Source organism: Mya arenaria, chromosome 6, assembly GCF_026914265.1.
Source record: "Mya arenaria isolate MELC-2E11 chromosome 6, ASM2691426v1".
Lineage (NCBI taxonomy): Eukaryota > Metazoa > Mollusca > Bivalvia > Myida > Myidae > Mya > Mya arenaria.
The window spans coordinates 79126227-79151129 of NC_069127.1; the positions used below are offsets into that span (position 1 = coordinate 79126227).

A 24903-nucleotide genomic window follows, 5' to 3' on the forward strand; every position below is an offset into this window, starting at 1 on the left:
GAGATTTTTAAACTCTTCAAATGGGAGGCTACACGAAACCGTGAACGTATTCAATGTTTTTTGCGAACATAAGCCTATTTCTTTTAAAATATTGTACTATTTTTAATAACACTACAATTTAAGATTCATCACTATCTGATTTATAGGTGGGAGCTTTATGTATTGTTTTTATTGTCTGATAAATACATTACACCAATAAATCTATTCTGTATATAAATTCGGATAACATCAGTTCCGGATGGCTAATAGTATAGTCCACCAAAATGGCCGTCAACGAGTCTTTTGACGATTTTGTTTACTATGGCAGACTCGTGACGTCCACCATCCCAGCAAAAAGTAGCAAACGGTCCTTGCGCAGAGAATCCTCGCGGCCACAATTTTGAAATTATCTCCGTTATAAATTCAAATTTCTAAGAAAACATTATTGCCTACTATTGAACTCATATTTATTTATGTAATTAAGCCAAAAAAACATGTTCAGATATCATAAAACACTTACATGTGTCGATTGTTTATCAAGTATCTTGATATCTGTAAATCTGGGACAAATCTGACAGGTTGTGTACATGCGGTGTATAACGGTATTCATGATCAAGAATATATTTATGTTAAAATTACAACTCTCTTATGACAAATTAAATCCAGTTTAGATCACTGTCGGGTATATATTGAACAACTATGTCGTTATTATTGGTCATCGATGCCTAATATTACTATATATTCTTTCACCCAGTGTTAAATGGTAGAGAGTTGTAGCGTTACAGGTATACATATAAGAAATGTCAAAATAATAAAAAAAAAGTATCCCTGATCGCTCATTATTGTAGCTAACTAATAGTAGCGTTTTTTTATGTGAAGGACTCCAACATAACATTAGAACATTACATTTGACTATCAATCACTTGGTGTTGTTTCTTTCTTGTTCCTTATCGATAGTTATTAATAAATAGAGAGTTGAGCATAATTAAGAATACCCAACATTAAAAACCATAGCTCTTCAAATATTCATCATCTAAGCACTCACATACTTTCTAAATGGAACACAAATGACGATGTCTAATCTCATTTTTTGTCCAGAGTAAAAATGCACTTATTAAACATGTGCAAACGATATTCACCGATAATTTGGAATGGAATGACAAACTAATAAACCTACCAATAACTGAATCTGTGTCTGTAATCTGTTTATCGCAAAAAAAAACACACATGAAAATAGTGTTGTTTTTCTTTCAAACTAAATTCCATTGACTTGCCAAGGTGCTTGATCTGAGCGGGTGCGAATGATCAGCTATAAAATTCTTGTATCTGCCAACTTCTATTTCAAACTTATATGAGAGCTTTTTCTTGAGTTTGTACATACTTTGCTCTTTAATGTCGATAAATTCCTAAATATTAATGTCTTTCAATCCAACAAGGTCTTACAGCGGCATGTGTCATGTTCCTGTTTTTTTTTATCAAATATAATAAACTTCATATGAACTGTTTAATAAGTGTACAAAGTTCAATTGAAATACAACAAAGTGTTACTGTCACAGTCCTGGAACTTTCTGCCCCCATGTATGTCCGAATTGAAGTTGGCTTGCGTTGATATCGGTTTAATACCTACGTCAATGTATCAATATTAGTTGTATGTAACCTATGTATGTGTCTGATGATTCCGAGTATAAATGTTGTAACGTTCTGAAAACATGTTTAATTATCGTGTATTCCTGGCCCCTACTACATGAGAAAGGCTTTCAACAGCTTGTAATAGTCTAAATCCAACTCAACTATATAGATTTTAAATAATGAATTATTTGCCCTTGCCATACTTTCCAGAAATTTTGAAACTACTCAACATGGGTAAGAAAAAACAACAGTCCAAGGAGCAAAGGACTGTCAAAGAAGAAAAGGGTAAATGTTTGAATTATATTGTTATTATTAATTTTTGGTATTCTTGTTTTGTTACAATAAAATGAGGAAATTATCATATTATGGATATTTGTAATTCTTGTTATTTGAAATCTTTATTATAGCTCTTTGCTGTATCAACGTACCAAACAATTTCTTATTCTTTTCCCCTTCTTGAGTGACTGATGAGAGGACTTCTCTCATTTTAGGAATACCATAATTTTAATTATATTTTCTAGCAACGAAGAAAACCTACTCCCTTCCGTCCAATCCAAAAGATGGACAAGCTGCCTCAGAACAGGGAAACCTTTCAAAGGTGATTTGTTGTATGGCACTTTAAACTTTCTGTCATGTATTTCAATAGAAGGCTTTGAATCTCACAATATCTCAGAGCCACTTTACATGGATTTATTGTACATTGAAGGCCCAGTTTAATAGCTATAAACTTTGCCATTGACTTATTAGGAAACAGTTTTAATTGTTTTTAGAAATAATTATTTTATGGTCTTATATATCTCATATCCTCATATTTTATAAAAATGGTTTCAGGTTACCCTGCCCTCGGGGCTAGAGAGAGAGCTGCTGGACCTTATACAGACAGCCAATCAGAAAAGGCCGCTCGATAAGGAGGTCTCCAAGAGGCTCACACAGAAAAAACTCGTGGTACGGTGAATGTGTACTTGTAGTGTGCGGTCATGAAAAGGATTTATTAGGCTTATAAAATAAATATGGTTTAGTGTTTGAAAGACATTTCATTGAATTACTCGTGATCATGCGCAGGCTTTAAGCCTACCAGTGTTAAGTAGGTGGTCAATGATATGCATGTATCACTTCAACCTTCTAACTCAGGGGTTAAAACAGTTTGTGTGGCCTTAAACCTGTGTCATCAGTCTTACGGGAAAAAAGGTCCCCTCAATTACAGGGAACACATTTTGTTTTGCCTTTGCTATGAGTCTGTCCATATGTGTGTATGTTCCTCCATCTGTTTGTATCTCCAATCATATGTCCCCAATACCACTTGTGTCTATGCCTCCACAGCCCCTGGGCTTCGAGAAAGTTAAACACTGTACTGTAATGTTACAGGACATCTACACAAACCTAAGCAATGCAGGGTTCACCCACAAGCAAATAGAGCAGTCCATGGAAAACACTATCCTGCATGGAGGAGACCTCATTGACGCCCTCGACTGGCTCTGTCTCAACCTGCCTAATGGTATGGTCTGAATACACTCTGTATGTTGTTTTTTTGTATGCAGGTTTAAAACAGTGGTATGATGTAATGAAAATTATTTTGCTGTGGGCAAGGCTTCTAAAGCTAACATTTTATTAACTGTATAAAAAAGTTTTTATTGTCAAAAATATATATATAAAGGTAAAAGCATAGAATGTATATAGAATTATCTAAGATGATACACTTTGCAAATATTCCCTTGAGCCCATCCAGTTTCTATGAATATAATGAAAATCAATTGATATTTTAATTGTCAAAAATGGACAAAAAATCCCCAGCTTACATTCTTCAGACAAGTTGCCGTCCAACTTCTCAGCGGCTATGCAGCAGGAGGAGGATAGAATGAGACCCAAGTTTGACGTTGTCCAGCAGGTCCTGGAATCCAGTGTGGAAAAAGAGGCAGCAGCCAAGCCCCTGCCACAGAAGAAAATGGATAAGGTTTTATTTTAGTAGGATGAAATGGTGTTGGTGTTGGCCTCTCTCCCAAGAGGATATCTGTTGGCGACCTCTCACATAAGAGGTTGTGGGTTTTGGCAGTACAAGAAACACTTTGTCACGGTCTTCCATAATGGACACCAGTGCTGGTTTCTACTCAGAATACAGACTCAAGTCTGATTCTATAAGTTATTAGTTTTCGTCTCAATCTAACTAAATAAAAAAGAAGAAGAAGTGAACTTAATGGTTTGTGTGACTTGATGCTTCTTTGAAAAGGCTTGATTTGGGGAAATATATAATTGTAGTGAGAATACTAAACAGCATGATTTGAATTGGGTTTGTATGTAAACTGTCGGTGTTCTTCTGCAGGAGAGCGCCCCAGACGAAGTGAAAGTCTCCAGCAAGGACTGGATCTTGCAGTATGCCCAACAGGATTCAGACTCCGAGTCCGGTGTTGGTGACTCTGACAGTGAAAATGACCCTGTAAGTTCATAAACAATTCTGGAGTGTAGCCGTATTAGTGTAATTTTGGTTTATACTTGTAGATACTGCTTCAATTGTCACAAAACAGTTACAGCCATTTTTTAACTTGAATAACATTTGAAAAGTTTTCCTTCCAATCCAATTATTCTAAATAGCTATTAATTCTTGATTTTACTAGATCTAATCATAAAGGTAATGCATGTTTCTACATTACTGTATGAATATGAATACTCGTGTATCTCATTGAAGTCTGAATTTTGACATGTCTGTACAACATTTCTTCAAGTAACAATCTGTTTCAACCTGGCATGATTGTTTCACAGAATGAGCGTTACCTGGAACTGACAGCTTTGTTGCTTGATGCTAAGAACGAGGCCAGCGAGCTCAAACAAGCAGGAAACAAAGCCAAGCTGAAGGATGTCTCTAAGAAGATCAGGGAGTATATTATAGGTAAGTATTTTTAACTCCGATTTTATGTAAAAAATAACACCACAATGACAATTTATGTCAATCCCAAGTAGTAAGCCACAAAATTATTTTGCAGCTGCAATAAGCTAAAAACACTGATAGAACCTCTGAATGCACGTTTTCCATTGCAGAAATGGACTCTTTAGAAAAAGACCCAAGATTTAATCCTGAAGTCAAGCTGCAAGATATTGACTCCGACAAAGCTGCCAGTCAACAAGCAGAATCAGCTGCTATGTCACATGACAAGTCACATGTTCAGTCATGTGATCAAACACCGTCATGTGACCCAAGGGAGGAAGACAATGATGAAGATCTGGGTCTTGATATATTTCAACAAGCTGAAGAAGAGAAACCAGCCCCTAAAGGTTGGATTTTATTTAATTGAGGATTTATTTCTATGTTTTATCAGATCTTGAGCTCTGGAGGACGCTTGCAATTCCACTAAGAATGCACCACAAGAGAGCATTATTCTGTTCTTTAATAATTTAAGGTAAGGGTGTCTTTTGTAAAAGCAACAGATTCCATGAGTGTCTTGTAAACATCATGAAAAATTTACATATCATTCATGATTTTGTAAGAGTTTTTTGGGATCAATTTAATTGTTAATGAAATATCTGTATGGACTCTATATCAAATTTATAATATTAAATTTCATATTATGACTCTAATGAAAAGCTGTTTTTTATTATTTAACCTAATACATACATGAACATTTAATTGTAGAAAAAACTGAGAAAACGGACAAGAAGAAAGCAGACATTCGTAGTTTTGAGTACACCCGTCAGCAGTGGACGGGCAAGTCGCCCAAACAGTTCCTAATTGACTGGGTGAGAAAACACCTGCCCAAGAGCCCGCCGCCAAAGTATGAAAAGAAAAATGCCCGGGGAAACCACTTCAAATGTGTGTAAGTTGTATGATACAAACTACAAGATTTAATTTAATAATGTGATTTTAGAAGAAATAAAAATGTTACCAATTTTTAAGAAACCATAATAGTGTCTGATTTGCATTTAAATAAAATATGTGAGTTGAATAAGTGAAAGTAATTGCACACAAAAAAAACCGATTCTACTTTCTTTTGATAATATATTTATCATGCTTAAGCAATTTATTTTGAAAGACATTGATTATGAGATAGAATCATAAAAATACACCACAACAACAAATATGTTGAAGAACTAAGCCTTACACAAACATGTTCATGTATTTCTTTTATACAGCGTACGTATAGAACGTCCTAAAGAAGGCCGACTAGAGCTGTGTCCGGAGATATTGTGTAACAATGTTAAAGAAGCTGAACATCTTGCTTCCACCCTTGCCCTCTACAATCTCTGTAAAGGTAAACACTATGTAAAAAGACAGCTTTATTGATAGCTTTTCTGTTTTTTTGTAATTGAAAACTAAGAACAAGTAATGCAGTTGTTTCACCATATTTGTTCTGGAAGGCAAGATCGCAAGTTTTGTGCCTTGAAAACTGTTGATGTGAAATTAAAATTTAAAACACAAATTGAAATATACATAGACACTTAGAAAGTCGTACCACTTTGGCAAAATTATATTGTTAATGATTGGTAAAAAAGATCTGCATTCACTTGTGCTGCTCCTGTCTTTCAAAGAAATTGCATGACTGTTGTTTTTAGAAAATATGCTTAATAATTAACATGACATTAAAATCAGATTATGTCTGCTCTCTGCAATTACACAATTTGATTATCAGTAAAATCTATTCAATTTAAGACCACCTGAAATTGTTTATTCTGTTCTTCTTCAAACATTTAATCAGTTTAACATTTATGAATACAAAAATCTGAGTCCCAGTTTGAGACTCAAGACCTAAAACTGCAAATCGTAACCCTAGAGCATTAACTCAATAACTGCATATAAAAATTGAAGCAGATATTGAGTTCTTGCACTAAGGTGACGAAATCCTCATTTGATTGTACAATCTCTTAAAAAAGTACTACAGTCAAAACTCATTGGCTCGATATCGCATGGCTCGATATTCTTGTTGGCTTGAACCGGATTAAAAGGACCAATTTTTTTTTACTATATCTTCATATAAAATATTTTGGCTGGTCCCTGGAATATCGAGCCAACCTGTTTCGACTGCAATTGTAAAACTATGTTGCAAGTACAATGCTCAACAATGATTTACTCATTTTGTGTAAAAAAAAAAACTATTTTAAAGTTAATTTATGACATTTAAGAATTCACTTATATGAGTTTGAGTCTCAGACTCAAGAAGTAAGTGAATATGAGCCCAGGTTGGTTTGGTGTGATGTCAGTTGATGGTCAACTTGTAGGTCAGTCAGTGTACCAACTACTGCCCCCTCCTTTCCGAGATGTGTGGCTGGAATGGGCGGATCAAGAGAAACAGGCTGCCCAGGAGGAGAACTCACGAGAAAACAAGCCCCGGGATACGTTTCTTGCAAAACTTTTCTCCCGTGTACAGATATCAGACAAGGGATCAAAAGTTCAGGGCAGATCAGAGGTCAAGGACAGTGAGGATGATGTATTGGAATCATGGGAAAACTTTGAGGAGGTTAAATATGTTTTGTTCTTGTTGACATAATTATTCTCTTTAGTATTTGAATTCATGTATTAAATATACTGTGATATTATTCATACACACCATTTAATCAGAGTATAATTTCACTATTCTGTTTACTAACATCCTTGACCTCTGTATCAACAGGCAGAAGACTTACCTGATAGGGCAGATGAGAAAAACAACCGTTCTTTAAAGAGAGCCATCCCATTTAAGAATGTCAAGGAATCATACATGAGGAACCAGCAATCTAAACTCTATACAGAGCTACTAGAGACTAGACAACAGTTACCTGTATACCAGCACAAGGACACGGTCCTAGAATCACTACAGCAACACAATGTGGTGCTCGTTGCTGGGGAAACAGGAAGTGGGAAGAGTACACAAGTTCCGCATTTTGTGTTAGAGGTACGTGGCGCTTGGTTCATTGACAGAGCATTGATAGACTGTCATGAAAAAGTTTAAAAGAAAATGAAACGGCAACATCACATCTAACTTAGTATTATACAAAAATGAAACTAGCAATTTTCTACGCAATAACGTCATTGCTATACACTGTAGCACAGTAGGATCAACTGCAATGAATGTTTTGAGACAGTGTATTGTACATATGTTTTTAAGGCTTGTTTGAGCCAGGGTATAGAAAACTGCAACATCGTGTGTACGGAGCCTAGGCGTATATCCACCACCAGTCTCGCTGCAAGGGTCAGTCAGGAGATGGGAGAAGCCAGGATGGGTGAGAATATGTTGCATATGAGTTTGTACAACAGGATACAATGATGATAAAATGTTATTGGAAATCTGACGTTTATGAGTGAGGTCGATGATAATTGATCGCATAATCACATTTTATAATTGATTGTACTTTTCAACTTGTTTTAGCTATTAATCCATTGATCCCAAGCCCATTCTCATACATTAGTATTGAAATTATCCTGATTATCTCTCAGAAGACCAAGATTGTTTGGGGCAAAATCTACCAGTAAGTTGATGTTTAAACAATCCTGATTAGTTTGCAATGTTTGATACCCAACTTATATTTGCAGGAGGTCCTGATTCTCTGTGTGGGTACCAGATCAGATTTGAGTCCAAGTGTGGGCCGAAGACCCGGCTTACATACTGTACAACGGGCGTACTGCTGCGCAAACTACAACTTGACACAAGTCTGTCACACATATCTCATATCATTGTGGATGAGGTGAACATTTCCTCTTAATAAATAGCCTCAATATTTTGTAAAAAGTAAAACAAAATATTTAATTAACCATTCAGTTTATGAAAAATTCATTCACTTCTCAAGTTATTTATGTGTATTTTTTATAAGAATTTAATCACAAAATATATTGAGATTTCTTTGTAATTGATATTATGAAACATAAGTTGTTAGTCGTTTTTTTAATCACTCAAAAACTGTCAAGTTATTTAAATGAAACTTTGAAATGGAACACAGTACACACATGTATATCAAGGTCTATAACTTTTGCTTTAATAACTGCTGAGTTATCACCCTTTTTTCAAATGAACAGAACAAGAACAGATGAGTATTGGTGTTAGGCTCTGCAGCGCTCTTGTTCAAATATTTAATAGTGTTATTAACTTTGCTCCAGGAAGCTTTGTGATTATGGCCTTAACAATTTTATTTGCCTTTCATGAGACTTCAGTGAGTGTGAAGTTATGATTTGTGTGAAAAAAAGAGGTTATGTAGATAATTAATAATTATTTTATGCAACAACCTATATGTATCTTAAGTCAAAATTGCTATCTACATAAAGGAGCATACAGTCAAACTTACTGCTGATATTTCTTCAATGTCTATTCTCAATCAATCCCTGTTCTTGTTCAGGGTCCAGTCTGACTTCCTGTTAATAGTTTTACAATGCCTATAGTTGATCAATTCCTAATTCAGGTGCATGAGAGGAGTGTACAGTCAGACTTCCTGTTGATCGTCCTAAAGCGCCTGTTGAACCAGAGGTCAGACCTCAAGGTGATCCTGATGAGTGCGACGCTGGACGCTCAGAAGTTTTCAGCCTACTTCAAACATTGCCCTGTCATCAACATACCTGGTCGTACATTCCCTGTACAGGTGAGTGAATTGACCTTTTTTTGTTTTTTTTGGGTCAAGTTATGTAGGCAGAGAACTAGTCAGTAGAACAACAGAAGAACTTCATACCTAAGCACCGGACTTCATTTTAAACATGCTTGGGGTTAAAAATAGGATTAGTTTACTTGTAGAAAGAGTGGGATAAGTTAAACCCCAACTCCAGAAAGTCCACGCGGTTTTAACAGTTTATATTAGATTTAGATTTGCTATGTTGCCGAGGAGAGCTCTTAAAAAGGCAGCAAAATTTTTGCCACAGGAAAGTATGAAGGGCTCTTTTATAACTTACTGTTGTATAAGAATTGACTGTTAAGTGCTCTTGAGCTATCTGCCCAAGAATTGCACACATGTTTATCATGAACAATAAAATATATGATAGGTATTTTTTCTAGCCTTGATGTCCTTGTTGATTGTGTCATGCAGGACCTTTATTGTTGGACATAATAAGAAACAATATTCTTTTTAATTATTATGTTGCTTGAACTCACCCTTCTTAATTATGTGATATGGTCTTTACGCAAGTGATTTGAAGTGATACGACCCCACATATCAACGTAATTTTGGGCCTTCAGGCATAATAATTACAAATGAAATAACCATGGAAATAAAATGCCAAAATAGTAAATTTTTCAATGTGTTTTAATTTCTTCCAAGCTTCTTTTTTAAAAGAATTGTCATAAGCACATCATAAAAACCATGGCTTTCGTCCCGATATGTTTTGACTTAATTCATAGTGTGTGTTTAAATCGGCCCTTTTGTTTAAATCAACAACAAAACAACAACTTTATGTTCCCTTAAGATTCTGTGTTAGGATAACAACTAAAATTATAAGCTACCGGTAGTTGGAATATTTATATGTTGGTTATGCAAAGCATTTAAATAATTTAATTTAGTAATGAGATATTGTGTCAAATTTAGTTTTGAAAATGCGCTATGCATGGTCTTACTTGTAAACATTTATCTTACATAAATCATAATGATGTTTTCAGTCTTACTTCCTGAAATGCCATTTTATTGAAATATAAATGCAAAAAAAACAGTAAAAGCAAATATATATCTGAAGGCCCCAAATCATGCGATGTGGCTCATCTTGCATATATACATCATTATGTATGTAGTCTTTGGTTACAGTAGGAATATACTTTTTCACAGCAAATCCCATGAATAAATGCCCATTATATCAAATGTTTTTGAAGGTTTACCATGTGGAGGATGTAGTGGAACAGACTGGTTATGTGCTGGACGATGATTCACATTACGCCCTGAACCAGTCACAACTCGTTCAGGTCTGTCTCATGAAATGTTTGGAAAAACATGTTAGGAATGAAAATGAAAATCAGAAAGTAAAACTATTCTCTCTGATTATTTTATCCACTGATTTTGAGTATTGAAAATGAAATTCAGTTTTACATTTTAAATTACTATACCTTAACAGAAATGAAGTACACTATTCTGTATATGTTGCCTGTGTAGCATTCATTTAAGCATCATTTTAACTTTTAATTGCATAGTCTGTCTGATTTCATTACTGACTGGAATTAGTGGCATTAATTTTAAAATTTGACCATCTCTACATCTTTTATATTTTCAATGTTTGTACTAACTTCATCAAGTTCTATAGTGAAACTTTGTGCTATAGTTACATTAGTCCAGGTTATAATTGATATTTCATTAATCATTTTCCATTCCAAAAGGCCATATACTCAATGCATTTTTTTCTGGCAAAATAGTAACTTCTATCAGTGGCTCTCAAATAAAACCTATATTTTCTCCCCTCCAGGAGGAGAGCGCCAGTCTGACGGTAACTGAAAAGGGAGGTAACCAGTCCCAGTTAAATGCTGTCTGGAGTAAAGATGATATAGGCAGGATAGATAATTCCAATTTGTCACCAGAAAAGTACTGTCTCAAGACAAGAAATACTGTAACAAGGATGAATATGAAAAGAATAAACATGGATCTTGTTGTGGTAAGAGTAATTGTATTTATACAGGTATGTACACAATATGGAAAAATATGGGGACACTCTGTGACCAGTCCTGGACCTTGATGTATTCTTTTTTATTTGTCTTCGCGGTTTTGTTTATCAGTGGAAATCACTGCATAGGAGGTTGTCATATTTTTAGCAACCAGTTTAGTATATACTTTTAAAATGATACCTGCATAGGACCTCTTTTTAAGATACTTGTTGTTTTTAGTTTATTATTATAGAACACATTAATCAATTTTCACAGCATCTGAGTAATTTACCATTCACAGGACATTTTACTCCACATTGAGATATCCCCAGACTACGCGGACATGACGGGGGCCGTGCTGATTTTCCTTCCCGGCATGTCTGATATCACTGAGCTGTACGAGACTCTCACTAGTGACCGCAGATTCACAGAAAATAACAAGTATGACTGTATGTTAAATACTAAAAAAAAAATGTATTCCTTGTATCTTGTTACCTCTTCTGTTTTTCATAGAAAACATCAAGGTTGTGTCATAGTGTTGGCGTCTTTGTCATGGGGGTTGTGCAAAAACTTTAATCTCTGCCATAACTGAAAAACAATTCAAGGTTGTACACATGTTGCCAGAGACAATATCCACATGTACAGCAAGGGCCGTAACTGTGGCTTATATAAAAAAAATATTCCTCTTTGTCAGCTTAAAAACAACAGACATGGTTTTTGTAACAGTACCATGTTCATTCAGGATTCCTAAATGGACTGACCAGTCCTGAGCATATTCACCATCTTAAGTGGTAGTTCTTCCATTCCAGATTCAGGTTATACCTTAAACTCAATGTTGTTGTCTGCTGACCAGACCTTGGGGTATTCACCTACTTGATGAGTTTTTCCATTGCAGATACAGAGTTATAGCTCTTCATTCAGCATTGTCTTCTGCTGACCAGGCTCAGGCATTCACAGTGCCCCCTGCAGGCATGAGGAAGGTTGTTCTGGCAACCAACATAGCGGAAACTGGTATCACTATCCCAGACGTTGTGTTTGTAATTGACACAGGCAAGGTCAAGGAAAACAGGTATGTTCCTTACAATCCTTACAATATTTATTATGTGACAATGACAATGACAAAGTTTATTTGCTATAAGGCCACCGGCCCATTACAATATACAGACATACAATATAAATTTACAATGTTGTGCAACAGTACATTACAATGAAACACATTGAAACAACTATACAGTAATATTGTTTTTATATAGGTATTGATTTTTAGAATTTCATTCTTCAAGTCGAACTTTTCTTTTATTAAACGCATGGAACAAATACGTGGATACACTTTTAACTATATTAACATTAGATGATGCCATGAGTATTCTAAACTTGTTAATGCTAGGATTAACATAATATTTCTGTGGTATATATTGGGATCGCAGATCCTCGTAGAAATCACAAACAAGTAGAAAGTGGTATTCATTTTCAATACATTCAAAGTGGCATACTTTGCATAATCTTTGTTCCCTTGGGATATCAGTATAACGACCCTTTTCAATTTCTAAATCGTGAGAACTAGTTCTAAAAGATACATATGTAAATCTAAATTTCTGATATTTAAAACATCTAAATATTTTTCGTATCCAAATGATGACTTGAACCCGAAATATGAGCATAATTTTCTATTATTACTAACTTTACTATGCCAATCTTGTTTAAACATGTCATATAATCTATTTGTAAACGACTTAATAAAAAATATTTCCAAACAAACGTTTTGGTTGTCCCAAATGTAACCAAAACCTATTGATTGCAGACATACACGTAATTTTGTTACCCAGTTATTGCTACCATGTAGGTCATCATTACACATCATGATATAGCATTTCTTAACAAATCTATGATCAGGCATTTTTAGTATTTTAAGCCAATATTTAACACAATGTTTATAAGATTCTATATACATTGGGTATCTACCACAATCCCCTAAAACAGTGTCATTTGTTGTATGTAACTTAGCACACATAAACCTTTTACATGCATAAATATGAACCCTTTCGAGGTCATCATATTTTCCGAGACCCCATACTTCTGCTCCATATAGGAGTTGTGAGCATATTTTTGCATCAAAAAGTTTGAAGAATACTCCATTTGACATTTGACCACATTTATATAAAGAACATAACAATTATACCAGCACACGTTTACCCTTTATGCAAAGTTCATGTACCATACAATTAAATGAAAGTTGTGGTGTAAACGTAAGTCCTACATAACAAAATTTATTGACCACTTCTAAAGGAGTAGTGTTATAGAACCATTTCTCAGTTCTTAATAGTCTTCCACCTTTTTTAAAGACAACAATTTTGGTTTTAGTTTCGTTAACCTTTAACTTGTGTGACACAAAATTCTGAAAGTAAATTTAACTGTTTTTGCAAACCGTACACAGTATCTGACAATAACGCTATATCATCGGCAAACATAAGTAAAAACAGATTAACAGTCCCTGGAGGCAACTGTATTCCATGGACATTATTACTTTCTAGAAAAGTAATTAATTCGTCAATAAAAAAAGAAAATAATATTGGACTTGCTAAACCGCCCTGTGACTCATAACCAAAATAATTAACAGCTTTAAGGTTTAATACTGTGATGCCATAATATAAATCACTCTCTGGCAACAAAAAAAGGAAATGCAATATTTTTAGTTTTGAGGATATTTACATGAATACACTTATCACACAAAGAAGAATATTTTTTTAAAATTACATATATCTCCCCACCTTAGGGCCCAAATTTATTAAATGTAAAACATACGCAATCTTGAGTCCTTTTCCTGACTTTGTTTTCTCCAGAGATATATGGAGAGCAGTCAATTGAGAACCTTCAAGGAGTCACATTTCAGCCATGCCAACGCTAGGGAAAATAGTATATTTTTACATGTCTCCCTCCAGAGATATATATAGAGAGCAGCCAGATGAGAGGCTTGAAGGATTGTGTATCAGCTGTGCTTACGCCAGGGAAAATAGTGTTTATGACATTTTGATTTGTCTCCTACACCAGATATATAGAGAGCAGCCAGATGAGTGCCCTGGAGGAAGTGTATATCAGCCGTGCCAATGCCAAGCAGCGCCAGGGACGGGCAGGCAGGGTCCAGAGTGGAGTTTGCTTCAGGCTCTTCACTAAACACATGTAGGTTATATAGGTCATACTCCATGCAGCGGTTACCTCACTTTACTGTAGCTTATGAGTGCCGTCAAACAAATCATGCGTTTGTCATTTAAATCACGTTGCTGCGTTCAAAACTTTGAAATATTTTTTTTATTTCAAACATATATAAAGTTTAGATTTGAAACATTCAATATTTTAAATATTCAAAGAAAACAATATGTCAATGACTACAATGCGCTAAAAAAAAATGAAATAAATTTCTTTAAAATTCAATAGCTAAAATCCAGTTATTTTTGTAAATGGTGGCTGAGATTTTCTCTGCTCATCAAGGGAGATCACTGGGAGGGAGATTGATCATAGGCTAGCACATTTCATTCTAGCAAGTCTGAGGGTTTGGACATTGCTTTCAAGATCACGTATTTATAAGCAGTTAATTTACCATTATTTGTTGATAAATATGGGTTTGCATGTTGGTGAATTAATGTACCGTTTTAAAGATAAGTTTGATGAGGATGTTATTATGATTAATGATAGGTTTTAAAAATATTTGACCTTAACACAATGCTTGTATAGTGTGAACATTTGAAATTTTGCTATCCCGAGAGTTTATTTTTCCAGGTACGAGGGTATGAAGCCCTACACAATCCCTGAATTACTAAGGGTGCCACTAGAGGAACTCTGCCTTCATATCATGGTATGTTGATGAAATAGTAAATTACCCAATTTTATGATCTGTAGAAAGTGTGCAGTTATTTTCTCCAGAATATGGTTAAAAAAATTGCCTGTGTTCTATAGATGGTATGAAGGGACTATTGTTTCAGTTTTGATTTTTCCTCTGTGCGTAATATAGTATTAAGAGTGTTTTCTGGATATTTCCCACTATTTTGTCCCTGCTTTTTATCTAATGTAGCCTATTATCTGCAGTAAAATTTGGTAACTCTTTACATACCAAGATTGTTTATGTCTTAAAACACCTACAGACAAAGGATTTACTAATTATGTGCTTCGGTTAAGTTGCTGAACAAATTACTACACAGTGAATACTTTTCAAAAATCCAAGCATGGTAAATTGGAGGTATTCATGGCTTAAGTCCTGGGGCAGCCTTACCCTTATCCATAGATATTCCTCAATGTTTCCATTCAGTCGTTTGGCAGCTATTTTCATCCAACCAAAACATTCAATTTCTACACTTAAACTTAAGTCGGATTTACTTTGGTTATTGTATACAGCCCCAGGACTCACCACAGCCTCTGATTGTAAATTGTGCCATGTCCCTCCTGCACAATTGCTAAACCAAATACAAAATAGTCAATTTTTTTCAGAAATCTGAGTATGGTAAACCGGAGGTGTTCTTGTCTAAAGCCTTGGACCCACCCCAGCCTCAGATGGTGAATCGTGCCATGTCACTGTTACACTCCATAGGGGCATGTGAGGAGGGTGAGCGGTTGTCTCCCTTGGGACACCATCTCGCAGCGCTACCAGTACACGTACGGATAGGCAAGATGTTGCTGTATGCTGCCGTGTTTGGGTGCCTGGAGCCTGTGGTATGCATTTAAAACAAAACTGAAAAGTGACAAGTTTGCTAAAGCAGGATTATCTCAAACAAATTATTGAATTACTGATATTATTCCCCTCAAAAAAGGTCAGAAAAGAACTGTCTTTTTCAGATTAGTTTTCACATGGAAAGATTTACAAGTAGATAATAAAAATACCCAGTACCCAGCAAACTAATTAGTTAAGTAGGCAAGAGGGGTCCCGTGCCCCCGAAGAACACCATTTTGTTTGATGCATGAAATGAATTAATGATGTCTGAAGTTTAATTTTTTTGATGTTCCCAGAAAAAAATAATTTCCAAAGATGCTTTAAATTCAAAATGGCCACCAAGATGGCCACCATAAAATGAAAATAACTCATTTTTAAAAAGATGCGCCTCATTCAATACAAGTAAAATATATATATGCACTTACACGCTTATATTATAGCGGAATGTAAGTGTTTCAATATTTTATTTGTCAAAATAGACATGTTTTGTTAGAAAAATAAAAAAATATGTAAATAATGTGAAAAAATACTGATTGTTAATAACCTCTCTTTTTCCATTACACCTGGAATCATAATTTATTATTTTTAGTCCTCCTTGAAATTAGTATAAAATTTTGATTATTTTTCAGTATTGAAGTATTTTCTCTGGAATTGAATACATTTTAGTCAAAAAAATGACCAACTTTTAACAAAAAAACAGAACCAAAGTGGGTTGGGTAAATTGACCCTTTTACGAATATTTCATTAAAATATCCAGATATCTTATTTTAATGTTTGAAGACAACACTAAATAGATATAATTGTAATACAATCAAGGAACAGTTTATGAGGTCTTGAATGCGATTTATATTCACCATTTTAACAGGGTTGCCAGCGGACTTGAAAAGTCAGGGAAATTGGGTATTTTTTCAAGGTCAGGGAATTGTCAGGGAATTGTCAGGGAATTTTGAAATTTGGTCAGTGAAAAATGAAAATCCTGAAAAGTCAGGGAAAAGTCAGGGAAAAATTATTTCAAAGGTCGAAAAATATACGCATTGAAGGTCTTTCTTGGCTATGGCAGTCTTTAGGCATTTAATATTTGACTTTATCACTCTCACAGTTAAGCATTAAATTCAAATAACAGTAAACTGTGATATTAAGAAGCATTATATGTTAACTTAGTGATTATAATACCCATTATTTACCTTAGAACATCATTCAGCCTAAAGACTGAAAGGCTTTGCAACCCTTGCCTCCAGAGCTGACTAATACGTAATTTCTGTTGTATTGTAGGAATATAACACCAGAAAAGAGAATTTACCTGACATTATATTCTAATCTATAGATTATTATCCTTGTTTCAGGTGTTGCAGTTTCTTTATATCATCTAATAAAGGGATTTGATGGCAGATAATATAATTAATTACTCTGTTTCAGGCTCTTCCTTGTTAGCATGACAAATTAACAAATATGAGTTCAAAACAGACATCTTTCAATAATAACTGGCTGTCACACTGTGTTGAAATAGAAATAGTTAAGAATAGTAGAACACTATGTTTGAATCATTACTTTGATGTACAATGTAAATGTTTTATATTTTGGAAAATAAATACAAGTTTACATGCAAAAATATAATGGGAGGATTGGACGGCTATAGGGGAGGTCAGGAGGCCGTTTATGTGTTTGACGATTTTGGTCAGTGAAAAACATGAATTGGTCAGTGAAAAGTCAGGGAAAAGTCAGGGAATTTTATTTCACCAAAGTGCTGGCAACCCTGATTTAAGTGTCAAAATGTACATGGTATACATATAATATGAATACGATTTGAAGATAAGGTGAATAAAAGTTATAAAATGGCGTGTTTTTTATTTCTCTGATTACTAACCTTTTATTGTTATGTTTTTTCAATATTAAATGAAAGGAGTTTTTGTTAACCAAATGTAGTCATTACTCTAAAGTGAAACAAAATGAATAATAAATACAACATTTAATAATTTAACACTAGAGACAATATGGGTTGGCTAAGTTGACCCCAAAGTATTTTTCTACTCCAAAAATTTGTATATCAAAGATGCAAAAAACAAACCAAACCAATAATTACAGGTGGTCTGGTCAATGAAGCTGTTATGTTTCGGAAAATGCTGTTATACTATTTATGTATATGATTATTTAGTTATGTCATATATATAATATAGAAGATCTATATAGAAAATGAGACAAATTTTACAATTAGCCGAAATCAACAGTGTATTCTCTACACTTATTCTATTTTGTTAAAAGACAGTTGGTAAGTTTACTCCATTCAGAATTTACACACCTACAAAATCATCTCTAATATGTCTTTTGCACTTTTTACTGGCATTGTGTTTTTAGTAGAAATTATTCTTAAACAAAAACATATCTTAACATATTTCCTTTTTTCTGATATGTTCTCACAGTTACATATAAGATACAAATATTTAATTTGATCCAACAGTAAGTATTCATATTTGTTAAAATGCAAATAAGTTACATAAAACAACAAATCAGTATCCTCTAAATGAACTTTGTATCAACTTGCAACTTAAAATGTCAGGATAAATGATAAATACAGTATTCATTTCATCGCGACATTAAATAATGTACACAGTCTGTATTACCATGAACAAGTTTGAATGAATGCAATGAGTCAATGCAAATGTAACATTTTCTTTTCTCACATTTTTCATAAACTTCAAATCTCAGTCATGTTTATAAGTACTTGTTGTAGTCATTTACTAATTAACAGCACATCATCTTCATCATCACAATCAACATATTCAATAATATCGTCTATTCCTTCAATATCTTCATCATCTGTGTCTGCATGATTCGCAACAGCCATAACTATGTCCACTAGAGATGGTGGTAGAATGGGACCAGAAGACCACACTGGCTCCAAAATTCCGTCACCATTAACTTCCAATCCTTGATCTTGAAATGGTTCTTGAGATGCAACTTTCGCTTGGTCTGCCCTCTTGTACAATCCAACTCGATAATTAACCCTCTGAATGTGTGGCAACAAATTGGACTTGCAAGGTGGAAGCTTGGACAGATCAACATTAGTCGTTGTACTCAGCTGCTCCTCATCACCAGACATCTTCTTTAGCATTTTGTGCCGAACAACGTCTAGAGAATGTTCTCTAGCAAACCCATACATAAGACCGGTAAAGGCTTCAAGCATTGCAATCATTGAAGTGTGTAAAGACCAGTCATCACCAAGTTTCCTGAAATGAAGATGATTTTGCAGTTTTATTTGTTTTAATGACTATGTTCAGTATTTTTTAAATAGTTTTAGTTAAAAAATAACATTACAAATTACTTGTTATCCCTCTTACATACATAGCATTTAATGTTATGTAGCTATTCAGCAGTCATATAAACTAAAAGTTAATTCTCAAACATTGTATATGATAAACTTTACCTGAAGACATCTTGGTATTTTGGATTAGCCAAAAGTTTCTTTATAGGTCCTATTTTTCCTTTTCCCTTAAAGCTGCTAGTGACATCCTCCCCGGTAAAGACGTACACGCCAAGACACATTGTGCAGAACTCTCTACTTTTTGTGTCAGCGAGTTCAGATACATTGATCAACTTGCGATTCTTTCCGGTCCCCAGGTCTATGTAGATGTCCAAATCTATGGACGGTGCATGATGCAGCAGAATTAACAATAAGTCTGTGTCTGGTGTTCGAACCACTGCTGAATTGTAGCCTTGTGATGCCGCATACTTCAAGTAGATCACCACCCGGGTATCAGTTTCTTCTTGGTTTGAAGATAACTCTGGAATCTCATCACAGTTGACCTGAAATGAAATATTATTATTACTTCTATAATTATAATTTATATTGTTATTGTTTTCAATAATAATTATAATAATCATCATAGTAATTATTTTTTTATTATTATTACTATATAATTAATTGACAATAAGAATATTGAAACATATACATTCCGCTATCAGATAAACATGCAAGTGATTGTATCAATTTTACCTGGAGTAACTGAGAGGCAGCTTATGAAAAATGGTTTATTTTCATTTTATGAAGGCCATCTTGAATTTTAAGCATCTTTGGAAAAAAATTAAATTCGGGGAACATCGAAAAAATGTAACTTCAGTCATCATTTCGTAACTTCATGCAAAAAACAAAAAGGTGTTCTTCGGGGGCACGGGACCCCTCTTGCCTACTGCACTAAATATGTTCTTCCTGTTTTTGTCAATGTAGTTTGTGACAGTGATTAACATCGGTTTGTGATAACACCTACAGTTGCTGTGAAACTCCATAATGAAACATACATGATTTGTAATTCATTTATTATGTGTGTAATTTAGGTACAAAATAACATGCTCTGTTCCCATTTATTCGTCTTGTAGGCAGTGATAGCGGCGAGTATGACTGACAAGTCCCCGTTTGTTGTTCCCATCGGGAAGCTGGACATGGTGAACGCGGCCAAACAGGCCCTCGCTATCGCAGCCTCTGACCAACTGACCATCTACAAGGCTTACTCTGGGTCAGTGAACACCACAGATATAGACAAACGCAGAAGTATCTTTATCTTTGTCTGGTCCTTCCTTCAAATTATTCTCTGTTCTTTGATCCACCATTTAAAACTTTTGGTTTATTATAGTTATCTATTTGAAGGCTTAGCGCAGGACTGTTGTAATGAATTCTCTTTCAATGTTGAGTTACATTTGTTTTGCATTAACCCATGAGTAATGTTATATCCTTCTAAACCTCCTTTATTTCTCACAAAATACACATGATCACAGTGTTTCAACAATACTACAAATAAATTAATCACTTGTTGTTAAAATTTCCTTTGGCATTTATCAACCTTTTTTAAAATATTCATTGAGATTTATACAGTCATTTCTCCCTTGTGGAGTTGTTTGTTTACATTCAGTTTCACTCAAATACTGTGGTTTCAAATTGTCATTATTGCTCAATGTTAAATCCATCTTAAATTTTTTTTTTTTTTGAAATTCCGGGGGATTTTAATCTCCCACCGGGAGACCGGGGGATTGATCGAAATTCTGGGGGATTTATCCCCCCGCCGGGGGATATGGCATGTATGCAACATCTATATCAAGGTTACAAAATATTTCCAGATTGGTACCTGATTAAATTTAACACATACTTAAGGAGATTCAATGAAGTCATTCAGACTGGCTTGATGCATGGTTCTGTCTGTTGCAGATGGAGAGAGGCAAGGTCAAAGGGCAGACAAGCAGAGATGACGTATTGTCAGAGAAACTTCCTGAAGAGAAACACTCTCCTTGAAATAGAGGTAATACAAATCAATCAGCTATCATGACCAATTATATAACTGTAACTCAGACTCAATTTATTCTTGATATTAGGCCATCAACCAAAATCACAATGCATTTAACACTGATAATAAATTTCAAAGGCAAGTGAATCATTATATAAAGCTTAAGGAGAAAGTCTATTATAAGTGCTGGCCATTGTTTGATAAATTCATGAAAAAACACACTTGAATATTCATGTTATATTCTAAATAATAAATGTTTCGCCTGGAGTAAAACCATGTGGCTGCCACGACTGCTAATCCCTATCTCAATTGTATGTATGAGTAACAGCAATAAACTGTGATTGCAAGTCTTCAGCTTTTTCTGAATTTACTCTACACTTCCTTCTTCCACTTCATTTAAAGATCCTATATCATGAGAGTATTTTTTTTATTTTCATTTATTTTATTTCGATCATATTAATTCTATTTAATACTGTTTGTAGAATGTGAAAACAGACCTGATAAAACTACTCAGCAGTATTGGTTTCACAAACACAACAGTACTTCAAAGTACAGATATACCAAAGGGTGAGCTAGAAAAAGATGGAGTTTTGCAAATTTCCAAGCATAAAACAAATCGTGACCTTGACAAAAGGACAATAAGCAAGGTAAAGGCCATATTGACTGCGGGCCTGTATCCCAACGTTGCCAAGGTTACCTATGAGGCCCCTGTGGATGCAGCTGTGAACCCCGACAACAGGTGGGCCTTAAGAACAAATGATGAAATTATTGTTTTTAGAAACAAATATGATTGTTGTAGTGTATCTATGCAATGTTTACATTTTCTAAATAATTGAGTATTTTAAGCAGTGTCTAAAATGAAATACTGTGATCACAATTTCACATGGAATGATGTTTTTTTCTTCAAGTAATCAACACAGACTACACTTCAATGGTAGACATATTTTTATGCCTACAGCTGTTTGTGCTACTTGCCAATTATTTTGATTAAATTCCTTGACTAACCTTTTACCACCATTACACAGGGTGTGTGTAGCAGAGACAGCCCAGGGTCCGGCACACGTCCACCCATCCTCTGTCAACAGGAACCTCCAGGCCAATGGCTGGATACTCTTCCATGAGAAGGTAAGTTTTATTCCGTAGGGTCTAGCACATGTCCACCCATCCTCTTTCAACAGGAACCTCCAGGCCAATGGCTGGATACTCTTCCATGCGAAGGTAAGTTTTGTCCCTACATTAATATGCAATTTGTGTGTAGCAGAGACAGTCTAGGGTCCAACACAAGCCCATTTGTTAGGTAGTCTAGATATATAGATGTTAGCCTCTCACCTGAGCATGGCCAATGGTTGAGCCCAGCCACTTTCTCCGGGTCTAAAAAAATGGCAACCAGTGCTGTTACAAAGATAAGGGAAACAACACTAACTGTGATAAATGTTTTTGTGGCCTTCATTAATCAAGCTGCAATAAACTACTGGTGTCATTTTTCCAGGTGAAGTCAACACGTGTTTACCTGCGGGACAGCACGCTGGTATCCGCATACCCACTGCTACTGTTTGGTGGAGAAATTCACGTCCAACACACTGACCAACTTCTGTCCGTAGATGACCGCATCGTGTATAAGGCCTATGCAAAGACAGGTGTCATCTTTAGGGAGCTGAGAAAACTGCTTGATGATCTACTAGCTACTAAACTGGAAGAGCCGGCATTAAATATCTCAGGTTTGGTTTTTATGTTATTGTTTGCCAATGGTCTTAGATTTTCAAACATTGCTTAAAAGAAGGCAGCAGATTTTGCTAACATTATAATTTTGTATTTGAAGATGAGAACACAGATTTTTTAAACACAGATATAAAGTACAATTGAAACATTCTTTTATGTGTCAAATGTGTTATTGAAGAACTTCCTTCAACTTAAACATTTCATATTAACCTATAATAATTTCATGAACCATAAATAAAATGCCTATGACTGGCATAGTTGATAAGATCCTATCGAATTGAGCCTATACTATTTGTATTATTAAGCTCCTTGTATCTCATAAAATTTAGCTTCTACCTTTTTCTTGTTAAAGCCACATTAAATTGATGATTCGTTTAAGAACTTTTTCAGAAAATTAAATAAAGAGCTTTTGAAGCTTTAATCATTACTCCCAAAATCTACAAAGAGGCTATATAACGCTTTAATGTGAAGCATAAAGGAACTTAAAAACATGTTATATTATGTCTGAAAATTTTCAGAAGAATGAAACAGGAAAATAATATTAATTTTTCATGGCAAATTCCATTTAACTCACACAGTGAATAATGTTTTTTTTGTTCACGATTATCATTCTAAATATCATTTATATAGGAAAAAATTGTTTTACTTCAGTTGTTGTGAAAATGAAAATCTGTTTTGTTTTTAATTTTGCCAATTTGCTTAATAAATTCTCGGCCAAAATCTGTTGAATAAAACAGTAATTTGTGTGGCCTAATAAAAAAAGTGACTTAAATGAGATTTTGGCATTACTTAAGAAGTTTAAAAGCTCCGATGATGGAACTTGGTATGTAGATAGAGGGTAATAGGACGATTATTCCCATTATCAGTTACTTTTGATGGGACAAAAATGATGTTGCTATGGCAACAGAAATTGTTTGACTGTTGGTCTGTAAAAAATGGACCCTTTGATATTCAACGAAGTTTGGAAGCTATTGTTTATAAAATTAAGTATTTAACAATGATGAGATTACGCATGTCATTTTAACAAAATGTGGACCAAACACTCAGTTGCTATGGGAACAAAATTAGTTGGGTTGTATTGTTAGTTATACAAAGTGACTTGTTTTTCGCACAACTGTATTGTCATGTTTCAGATGATCCATTGGTTGGCTTAATACAAGATCTACTCGTGTCCGAGAAAACTAGATGACCCCTGTTGACAAAGTAGAGACAACTTACATAGTGTATTAAAATATGTCTTAGGAGAGTTTTGTTTTCATGTGCTATAAATTAAGTTCATCTTTAAAAGGTAGTCGTAAAATTATTTGAATAATATAGCAGGACTATATTATTATTTTAGGTTGTGTTTTGACCTTGTTAAAAATTATCTTACATCTTTGAAAAGTAACACAGTTTGTCAGATGAATTGGACTATGATATAAAGCTATATATTTCTTTGTTAAAATGACTGTAATTCTGTTTTGTTAAATGTTTTTTTGTTATTGTAAAAACATCACTCAATCTACATCTAAATGACATTGTAATGCAATATATGAAATTGAATTTTATTCAGTGTTAAATGAAATTGATAATGGAATGGATTTCACACAAAACAAATACCAGCATGACTGTCTTCTTCAGTTAATATAAGTAAAATAAAAAATTGTGTGTTTTTCAAAGCTATCTTTAATATTGACTGCATGCTTTTATTACAAAGTATCTTATCTTGACATCTTAACTATTTGCTCTGCTCAGTTTATATTTAGCATTTTATGCAATCTGAATGTTACAATAAAAGTGATTGGAGTTGATTTTGGGTATATTCAAATGCCTTTGCTATAGAGTATGAAAAGGTGAAACTTAAGGAAACTTTTTACCTCACAAATACTTAGTTGAATAAAGCTTCTGCAATATTTGTTGTTTTTTTATTCAACTCCTTTGTGGACAAAGCCAAAATAGATGTGGAGTATATACCCTTAGGCTGCTGATAACGATTTTAAAGGCTTTGCAAACAGCTTGGAACCAGACCAGACACCGAGTAACTCGGCACCTGGTCAGGTTCCAAGCTGTTTGCCACTCAGTCAATATATCCCGAAAATTTTAAGTAAATTGAAAGAAATTTAGAATA

General features: G+C 34.4%; 1 protein-coding gene across 1 annotated transcript; it reads left to right on the plus strand.

The window, feature by feature from the left end:
• The first annotated feature begins 15 nt into the window (after positions 1-15).
• Positions 16-24688, plus strand: LOC128237449 (ATP-dependent RNA helicase DHX29-like). Its single transcript, XM_052953010.1, has 29 exons — positions 16-146; positions 1819-1893; positions 2130-2206; positions 2440-2553; positions 2974-3103; positions 3414-3559; positions 3926-4039; positions 4363-4489; positions 4639-4872; positions 5231-5411; positions 5728-5846; positions 6811-7049; positions 7203-7463; positions 7677-7791; positions 8102-8253; positions 8962-9138; positions 10350-10439; positions 10934-11119; positions 11410-11549; positions 12004-12177; positions 14157-14285; positions 14883-14958; positions 15588-15809; positions 20179-20315; positions 21002-21092; positions 21560-21816; positions 22103-22202; positions 22567-22795; positions 23930-24688. Exons 2-29 carry the CDS (start codon positions 1839-1841, stop codon positions 23983-23985), a joined length of 4128 nt encoding a protein of 1375 aa, XP_052808970.1. The 5' UTR covers positions 16-146; positions 1819-1838; the 3' UTR covers positions 23986-24688.
• The last annotated feature ends 215 nt before the right edge of the window (positions 24689-24903 follow it).

Bases quoted from the DNA above. Each gene is read 5' to 3' on its own strand.
- LOC128237449 (XM_052953010.1), top strand. From the start codon at position 1,839: ATGGGTAAGAAAAAACAACAGTCCAAGGAGCAAAGGACTGTCAAAGAA. The intron at 2,554-2,973 runs GTACGGTGAATG...GTAATGTTACAG, and splicing joins TCACACAGAAAAAACTCGTG to GACATCTACACAAACCTAAG. The intron at 20,316-21,001 runs GTCAGTGAACAC...TGTCTGTTGCAG, and splicing joins ATCTACAAGGCTTACTCTGG to ATGGAGAGAGGCAAGGTCAA.